At 58.0% G+C, this 8,977-nt stretch overlaps 1 protein-coding gene across 1 annotated transcript in view; it reads right to left on the reverse strand.

The window, feature by feature from the left end:
* Window positions 1–8,977, reverse strand: part of ANXA6 (annexin A6) — a 13,426-nt gene that overhangs the window by 1,654 nt on the left and 2,795 nt on the right. Inside the window, exons 2-22 of the mRNA XM_010009366.1 lie at window positions 8,784–8,868; window positions 8,382–8,476; window positions 8,110–8,223; window positions 7,936–8,026; window positions 7,766–7,845; window positions 7,634–7,690; window positions 7,368–7,461; window positions 7,189–7,284; window positions 6,933–6,991; window positions 6,588–6,710; window positions 6,313–6,371; window positions 5,837–5,915; window positions 4,943–5,024; window positions 4,609–4,703; window positions 4,094–4,207; window positions 3,421–3,511; window positions 2,692–2,771; window positions 2,455–2,508; window positions 1,287–1,304; window positions 449–545; window positions 88–183 (exon numbers count right to left, since the gene is read on the reverse strand). Of these exons, the coding sequence (XP_010007668.1) occupies window positions 88–183; window positions 449–545; window positions 1,287–1,304; window positions 2,455–2,508; window positions 2,692–2,771; window positions 3,421–3,511; window positions 4,094–4,207; window positions 4,609–4,703; window positions 4,943–5,024; window positions 5,837–5,915; window positions 6,313–6,371; window positions 6,588–6,710; window positions 6,933–6,991; window positions 7,189–7,284; window positions 7,368–7,461; window positions 7,634–7,690; window positions 7,766–7,845; window positions 7,936–8,026; window positions 8,110–8,223; window positions 8,382–8,476; window positions 8,784–8,868 (1,759 nt within the window). The remainder of the gene's footprint in view (window positions 1–87; window positions 184–448; window positions 546–1,286; window positions 1,305–2,454; window positions 2,509–2,691; window positions 2,772–3,420; window positions 3,512–4,093; window positions 4,208–4,608; window positions 4,704–4,942; window positions 5,025–5,836; window positions 5,916–6,312; window positions 6,372–6,587; window positions 6,711–6,932; window positions 6,992–7,188; window positions 7,285–7,367; window positions 7,462–7,633; window positions 7,691–7,765; window positions 7,846–7,935; window positions 8,027–8,109; window positions 8,224–8,381; window positions 8,477–8,783; window positions 8,869–8,977) is intronic.

Below are 8,977 nucleotides of genomic sequence, written 5' to 3' on the forward strand. Positions count from 1 at the left end.
CTGTCTCACTGCCGTGGCAGAGGCAGGTGAAGGGGCTGCAGCCCTCAGGGGAGCCCTGTCCCAAGGGAGCACCCTGTGGGCACTGACCGATGGCCAGGAAGGCGTCCCTCACGTCTCCCGACATCCGCTTCCTGATGGCGTGCTCCACGTCATGGTTGGTCAGCCTGATGAACTCCTGAAACACTGGAGATGGGCAGAGGAAAAGGTCACTGCTGAGCTGCTCCATCCCACCCGCGAGACTTGAGCCTCAACCGTGGACCAGATGGGACCAGAGCAGTCTTGGGCAAGCTCGAGTAGCCGCCCCAAATGCAACACCATGCCATCTCCTCCCACTGCTTAACCTCAGCCTTGGGGAGATCCCAATCTCCTGCTGCCCAGGAGTCCCATCCAGCCCCAAAGGAAAGCACTTGTGTTGCAATGGAGCAGCAATGGAGAAACATGGTCCTACCTCTGCGGAGATGGGGGTAGCTGCGGGTGCAGAGGATGCTGAGGAAGCGGGTCTCCAGGGAGTCGCTGGAGTCGTTGCTGGACACGTCAGCAAGTTTCTGGGAGAGAACCGAGAGTGAAGAGGGAGGCAGGGGAACAGGCATAGCAGAGAGGGACAAAGATGTCACACAGCTCTTGCTGGGACAGCCAGTCCTGAACGCCTTATTGCAAAGGGGGAGGCTCTTATGAGCAGGGAAATAGTGGGGGGCTTATTTGTCAAAAAAAACCCAACAAAACCCAAACCCCAGAAAAGCCCTTTGCAGTGCTCATGGTTCAGATTTTCTTCTTTCCTTTGGGGAGGATGTTTTGAGGGTGACCGGTATTAAACAGGCAATTCAGAGCTGCCACACACAGGAGCCACCCTCCACCCTGGGCCACAGCAGTGCTGCCCATGGGTGAAACGGCTGCTGCAGGGCTCAGCAAGGGGGTTGTACTCATCACACCCATCAGGCTATTGAAGGAGAATTCCCCAATTCCCACTCTCGGTGAGCCAGGGAAGCCAGCCTGAGTCCCACAGTGCCAGGAACATGCCTCCTGCATGCGGATCTCCAGCCCTCGTAAGGGCAGGAAGGGGGCTATGTCTCTCCTGCCCAGTGTACAGGGCACTCATGCAGGTCCCATCTGTCCCCTTGCCACCCATCCAGATACAAGGACCCTGGAGTCCCAAGCAAGCGAGCACACATGTGCTATGAGGAGCCCAGTATATGGGGCTGCTATTCCCAGCTCCAGCCCTGCACCCAAGGACTGCAGCATCCCCTCAAACATGCAGAAGGCTGAGGAGTGAAAGGGCAGGCACTCACCAGGGTCTCAGCAACGACCTGGTGGAGAGAAAGAGAGAGACAGGAAGACAACAGGGTCAGAAGGTGCTGCTCAACCTTTATCCTTCCCTGACAAAGCAAGGGAAATCTAGCAAAATCCTCTAAAATGACCTGTCCTCAGCTACCCTGCTTCCCTGGGAGTGGACCTGATCTTAGGACCTTTGTCCTCCTCCAGTTTGGCCTCTACACCATTAATTGACATGGTCTTTGGCCAGACAAAGTGAGCCTCACACATCCGGGGCTTGGGTACCAGCCTGTTGCTCCTCAGGGAGCATCCTTTGCCTGGCTCCAGGCTGTCTCACGCCAGCCTCTGTGCAGGAGGCAGGAGGAAGGAAAGGGCAGCTTTGCTGACAAAGCACACTCTGTGTGCCATCCCTGGCTCTCTCTTTCTCCGCAGCAGGTCGAGGTGAGCAGCAGCGCATGCAGCGGGGCGCAGGCAGCGCAGCATCCGCTCCCTCTGCCGGCAGCATCCCTGCCGGGGGAGCTGGGCAGCGTGCCCCGGAGCACGCGGTGCTGGCACAGGACAGCCACGCGAGAGCTCGGGTTTGGCCCTGCACCAAGCTTCCCCTTTTGGAAGAGACTCGTGCCGAAGGGGCAGGAGGCCAAGTGCACAGCCCGAGAGTCACGGGTCTCCTGGGAGCGGGAGCTGAGCCAGGCAATGGCACCTCAGCACCCCCCGGCACAGTTTCTGGCTGCTCAGCCTTCCCCTTCCAGTCCTGGCTCAGCGCAGCCCAGTAAAGATGAGGCAATGGTTTAGGGGCTGGCAGGGTGAAAAGCAGCGCTGCCCCATGCACAGCAAAGAGGTGTGTGGCTCCTGCAGACCAGCCCAAAGCTGCATTCAAAACTCAAGCACCAAATTGCAGCATTAGTGTGTGTTACTGGACCCCAAAGTGGCAGCTCTGCACAGAAATGGTGCAGTCCCTGGTTGGGAGCTTCCTGGGGCAGCTCCCCCATGCGTGATGCAGCAGAGCCCTGGGCAGCAGCAGTCAGGCCTGGGATCTTTACCTTGGAAAGGTGTCACTCCCCTGGCATCTCCCCCTGCAGCTTACAGACACCCTGCCCCAGCAGCATTTTCTTCCTTGAGGATGCCATTTCCAAACCAGGGGATGCAACATCCTCATTTGTTCCATGCAGAGCCTACGGTTCTTACCTTGGCATCTTCCTGTGCCTGCGTGAGGTTCTCTGGTCCTTCATCACGGTTGCCCTGTGGGGTTCAACACAAAAATCATGGAGCAGGGGAGAGGACATCTCCTGGGAGAGCCCCAGGCAAGGGGATGGCAGACAGGGTCCAGCAGCACTGCCCAGCCAGGGAGCGATGCTCTGTCTCCTCCATAGCCACCATCCAGGGCAGGGAGGGGACAGTCCCCAGCAAGAAAGCCACCCTTACCAGAGCCAGGGAGACGAGAATCCTCTTGAAGTGCCCTGACGTGTCAGAGCTCAGGTCATCTTCCAGTTGCTTGTTGTAGGCTGAAGAGAAGGGGAATGTCTGAGTCCTGCTCCCTGTCTTCAGCTCTGCTTCCACCCCACCAGTGCCTGGCTGACCCCCATGGGTTTATGGATGGTGGTGGCCATCCTCTTGCCTTTGCACAGCTGAGGAATCACCCCAGCAGCTCTAATGCCCTGGGCATGTGCACAGCTTCTTGCTCCAGGTGCTCCCAAGGGGAAGGGATCATTGTGAAAGAGTTCTCAGGAGGAGACATTGGTGGCAGAGCTGGGACATGGAGAGAGGCCAGGACCAGTGCTCTGTTGGGGTGAATGCCCACAGAGCCTGTTTAAAACCATAGGCTCTTTGGGGAAGAAAAGGCTGGGGATTTAACCGAGCTTGCATCTCTCGCTTCCCTAGGGAGAAGGGAGCATAGATAGGGGGTGTGAAAAAACACAGGAGGGATTTGAGGACTCCTGTTGGCACCATCCCAGATTTACACTTCTCTTTCATAATGTTTTGGATCTGGGGAAGAACTGCTGTTGCCTGGAGGCATTAACTTCACAGCTCCAGGCCATGGACTCAGCCAGAGACCAGAATTGCACCTCAGGCTCTGGGAAGTGCCTTGTACAGTGTCAAGCACAGTCTGTGCCCAGGACCTGGGTGCTCCCCATGTCCTCTCCTGTGCTGTACCTTCCTGATAGGCCTCGTTGATAGCCTTGATCTCCTGGTTGTTCCGTGTGGCCATGATTTCGATGAGGACACTCTCATCTGTGCCAGCCCCCTGGAAGAGAGCAGTATGGAGGGATGCTGTGGGTGCCAACATTGGACAAGGACACAGCAGCATCACCTCACCATGCCAGGCAAGGAGGTGCTGCTCTGACCCTAGGGCTACCACGTGCCAAAAGTCCATGTCCAGCAAATAACTCAAAGGGCTTGTAGGAACCAGCAATGAAGCATCCAGGTGTGCTGCTAGTAGGGTCCCAACTGGTGTGACTGGTGAACAGTGGTGCACACCCCTGGTTTGCCCCTACCATGGCTCTCCTGTGGCTGCCTGCTCCTGGCAGGACACTGCTCTCACTGCAAAGCAGGGATGCTCTGTAAGGCAACCTCCCCAAGAGGCTTTGTGTATGAGCTGGGTAGAGCATGCTGGGCTGCAAAGAGGCCAGACTGTGCCCCTGGCGGTCTGGAGTGCAAACCAGGTCTATGTCCTGGTGCTTTCTGCTCTCCTTCCATATAGGAGATGAAAGCCTGGGGGTCTGTGAAGCTGGGGTGTACTCAACCCTGGGCCACTGACAGAGCAGGTACGGCCACAGCAAAAACCACCTCATCCTCATGTACTGAAGCCAACGCCACCAGCAGTTACCTCCACAGCCTTCCTCAGCTGCTTGGCATCGTACTGCGCCGGTGTGAGCATGAGCCCCAGGATCAGCTTGGCCAAGCTGCCCGACAGCTCAGACTTCAGGTCTGCCATCAGGTCCTGTGAAAGCATGTGAGGGTTCAGCGCCGGCTCCTTCCACAGGGATGGACCAGCAGAGGCAACACCAGGGAGGAAACAGGGGAGGACGGTGTGGAGATGGGAGACATCCGGGAACACCCTTGGGGTGGTTTAAGGTCACATTTGGGGAATGGCTTTGGGGACATCCTGGCTCTGGAGTACTCTGTGTGGGAATGATACAAAGGGGAAGGGACGCCCTCCCCTGGTGCACCCGGGGTGCACTGGCTGGTGGTGCACCCAGAGCAGGAGCTTTGACAACTCATTCTTCCTTGAGGAAGTGATGCTAAGGCAGGATTTCTTCCAGTGAGGGCAAATCTCAGCGTGGGATGGGGCAGGATGCAGGCAGAGGGAAGGAGCAGGGTGGGAGGGGGACCCAGCAGTACCCTGCCATAGTGAGCCTTGTAAGCCTTTAGGATCTGCTGCCTCTGGGCATTGCTCCTTTGTGTCAACACCTCGATGATGGCCCCTTCATCCGTGCCTGCAACGACAGCAGTGATGCTGGGGGGAGTCAGGGGGGACAGAGCTGTCCCGTGGCACCCCTGACCACGGGCACATCACCACCCCTGTGCCAGAGAACCGAGGCTGGGCAGAAGGGAGAATTCCCACATCTCCCAAACAATCTCTTGAGTCCTCATGGGGCTTTCACACAGGGTGGTTTTCAGCTCCAGGAGCTGTTGAGAAGCAGCAGGAAGGGGCTGGGTGAATGGTCCCACTTACCCAGGCCCTTCATGGCCTTCCTCAGCACCTGAGCATCCCCGTCATCATTGAAGCTTCCTGTGGGCTGCACGGTTCCTCGCAGCTGTGGATGCACAGAGGGGTTTGGGTTCATCCCTGAGCTGGGATGGAGGCAGGGGTGGAGAGAGGGAGGGAAGGTGCCACCAGGCAAGCGGAGGCCAAAGCAGGTCATGTGTTAGTGCAAGCACCTGGGGCTCAGTGAGGATGTCCCACCACTGTCACCCCTTCCATTCAGGGGCAAACCATAGCCAGGTCAGCAGAGAGAAGACAGCAGCAGACAGTCCCTGAGTCTTGGTGTCCTGCTCAGTGTTATATCCACCTCCCCTAGCACTGGGACACCTTGGCTGGGGCTGGCCCCATCAGCTGAGAGCCAGAAGAGGAGTCACTGAAAGAGTGCCTGCTCCTGCCCTGTAATTATACCCTCCTGCATCCTTACAGCTCCCAGCACATCTCCATCTCCCCCTGTGCACATAGGGCTCAGGGTGTCCTTTCTGCACATCCGAAACCACCCTTTAGTGGGTGCCTCCAGCTGCATGCAGGGTGCCAGCTCCCCATGGTATGGCTGTGTCCCAGCCAGCCCCGGGGAACAGGAGGTCTCCGGTGGGTACCGGAGCAGGGCTGAACGTGCTGCATTGCACAGACATGCGAGGAAAGGAGCCCTCAGAGAGAAGAGGAGGGTTAGTGGCGCCGGTGGGGGACAGCCAGCCCTGCCGGGGTTACATCCCACCAACCTCCTGCCCCCAAAACAGGGAATAGTGTTGAGAGAAGCCGCAGAGCGAGAGGCAGAGCAGAGGTGTGGGACTGGCCGTGCCCCACGGCAGAGAGGAACAGCCCCAAGCTGGCAGGGAGCAGACAGGGGGTACAGGGGGTGCTGACCTCTACTTTGGCCACCGCACTAAGCTCCCACATCCGATAGGCCACCTGCGCCGCCTCGGGGAAGAACTCACCTGCAGCACTGCAATGGGAGGGCAAGGACAGGGGACAGTGAGCCGGGGGGGGCCCGGGTCCCGCCAGCAGCCACCCCCCACCCAGCCCCTCCAGGAGGGGTGTTTGGTACCTGTTGGGTGCTTGCTATGGGGCTGGGTGGGAATGGGAAGAAGAATGGGGGGTAAATCCCAACCATCCCCACTGGAGCATCCTCTCTACAGGTCTCTGCCTTGAAGGGCTGCCATGTGCCAAGAAGGGATCATGGCATCGTGGTTGGCCACAAAGAGGGGCCATAGGGCCCCTGTATCAATCTGCTGTCACTGTGAGTGCTGCTATCCAGGTGCTCCACCAGGCTCTGACCCACAGGTCTGTACCCAGCACCAAGGGGATGAAGAGGGACAAAAGAGGGTGACGGGTGGTCTTACTCATCGTCCCCTCCACACAGCTTCAGCAGCGCCTTCTTGTACTCCCCGGAGGTGTCCTCCTGAAAAGACAGGAGGAGATGGAGAACCATGCATCAGGGAGTATGAAGGTAATGCCATGGGATGGGCGCATGGAGAGGGGTCTCCCTGAGCCTTGTCCTTGGAGAGGGATGCCCAGCACAGGGTGGGTGGGGAGGGGTTTCAGCCCTCCCATGGGTGCTGGCATCACAAGAGAACTGGCAGCTGCTTGGAGGGTGACCAGGGATCCCAGCACTTACCTTTATCATGTTGTAGAGAGATTTCTCATACTTGGTCCTGAACACCTCCCGGATGTCCAGCATGTCGATCTCGCTGCGGGACACCATGATGCGGATCAGTGTGTTGTCTCTTGTGCCCAGCCCCTGCAATGGAGGAACCCCTGCATCAAGCCTGGGATGACCAAGCAACCCTGCTCAGCCCATCACATTTGGGACCCTTTATCAGGTTTGTACCCAGCCCTGGGTCTGAAGGAGTAACTGCTTTGGAGGGAAGAGCAGAGACTCTGGTCACAGGTCCTGTCTTCATGGACCTGCATCAGCACCCTGTGGCAAGGGGATCTCCTGGAGAAGGGATGATCCACTCACCTTCATGGCCTTGTAGAGCCTTTCAGCAAAATACTCTGCTGTGCTTCTGATGCACTTCACTGTGGGGAAATTGAGGCACAGTGAGGGATGCTGAATGGGTACCACATCCCCACTCACCCCAAAGGAGCCTCCCTGAGCTCTCTGAAACCGGGTACAGCCACAACCACAACACCACTGGCTCTTGCACTGAGCCCCCCGCCCCCAGCAAGACCAGTGGTGTGTTTTCACAGTGCTCCCCACACCAGTGCTGACTTACCCACAGCCAGCATCAGCTTCTCAAAGTCACCAGAGAGCTCTCCCCGGATGCTCCTCTCAATTGGCTTCCCAGAAATCTTCAGGTACTCATCAAAGACTGTGGGATGAGAGCAGGATGATGCTTGGAGAAGCTGCCAGAATCCCTTCAAGCCCAACCCTGAGCTTGCAGGAGATGCTCACCCAGGCGGAGGTGCTGCTTGCTTCGCCGGCCAAGGATGTAGATGAACTGGGCCTCATCTGTGCCCCATTTCAGCTCACCAGCTTCCAGCAGGTCCTTGTGGGATGGGGAACGCAGCAGAGCCTGAGTCAGGGTGCTGCTCACATGGGGCTCTGCCCCAGCATGAGTGCTCTTGGTGCCCATCCGCCTTTTGCAGTCTGGATTGTCCCAGTCCACCAGCCCCATCCCTGCCTGGATGCCGCCCATCCCAGTGACCTGCCATCCTCACCTTGGCATCCTGCTCCACCAGGTCCTCGCTCACCACATCATCCTCCTCCCTGGCACCCTGTGGGACAGCAATGGGCTCAGCCCTACCGGATGCAGGCACCACCACCTACAGACACTGGACAGATGGACATACCTGAAGCAGAACAACGAGCATCTTCTTGAAGTGGCCTGAAGTGTCTCCAACAATGTCAGCCTCCAGGTCTCTCTCATAGGCTGATGGAAGAGGGAAAAGTCAGGGTCTGGAGAGCTGGATCCCCTCACCCTGGAGACATAGGGCAGCCCCTGCCCCTCCCCAGCGCTCACCATCTTTATAGGCAGCCACCAGGTCATGGATCTCCTGGTTGGTGCGGGAGGCGAGGATCTCAATAAGGCACTTCTCATCTGTGCCAACGCCCTGCGGGCAGGACACAGCCCTGTGAGCAGTGGGGACAGCCAGGGAGTCCTCAGAGAGGCCCTGGGGGGCTGCCCACCCCTTACCGCGATGGCATCTTTGATCTCTTTGGCATCACTGTAAGGCGGGGGCCGCATCAGGCTCACGATCAGCCGCTCAAACTTGCCCGTCAGCTCGTACTTGAGGTCTGCAATGAGGTCCTGGTGGGGGAGGACAAAGGGGATGGGGGACTTTTTGCTCCACAGCATCTCTGAGTGGGACCAGGGAGCTGTGGGTCTCTCTGTGGGGTGGTCGGTGGCTGCCACAGTCACCTGCATCTGCAGTGGGGGCAAGGACCAGGGAGTGCTTCCACTCTTACCTTCCCATACTGGGACTTGTAGGCTTGGCAGATCTCCACTCGCTGCTTGTTGTTTCTGGATGTGATGAGGTCCAGGATGGCCTCCTTGTCACTGCCTGTGGGGACAGCCAGCAGTCACATCTAGCCCCATGGCTGCGTTTCACCCACCACAGCTGGGGTCATCATAGTCATCCTGCCCAAAAGAAGCCCCAAGCTGCTTCTGACTTGGGGCTGGGAGGAGACGCTGAAGTGAGCTGGCTCCAGGGAGGAAAGGGGAACCAGCTGAGGTCCTGGCACGCTGCTAAAGCAGACAGGCAGCTGAGAGGGGAGGCAATGCAGGATGCCCAGCCATGCAAGGGTCTACTGAATGAACAGGGGACATCAGGGTGACCCTAAGGTAACAGTCCAGAGAAGCATCCATACCAAATCCCTTCATGGCATTGTACAAGGCCTCCGCATCCTGGCTGGCATCAAAGCCTGGGAATTCCTTCACTGACCCCCTGTAGACCTAGGGGAAAGGAGGAGAGAAGAGAAAGTAAAAGGGGGAGGAGAAGCCTCTGATGGGATGGGGAAGGAGAAGTTGAAACGGAGCAGGACTGAGGTCAGAGCACTTCCTG

Source organism: Nestor notabilis, unplaced genomic scaffold (genome assembly GCF_000696875.1).
Source record: "Nestor notabilis isolate BGI_N333 unplaced genomic scaffold, ASM69687v1 scaffold3662, whole genome shotgun sequence".
NCBI classification, from domain to species: Eukaryota; Metazoa; Chordata; class Aves; order Psittaciformes; family Psittacidae; genus Nestor; species Nestor notabilis.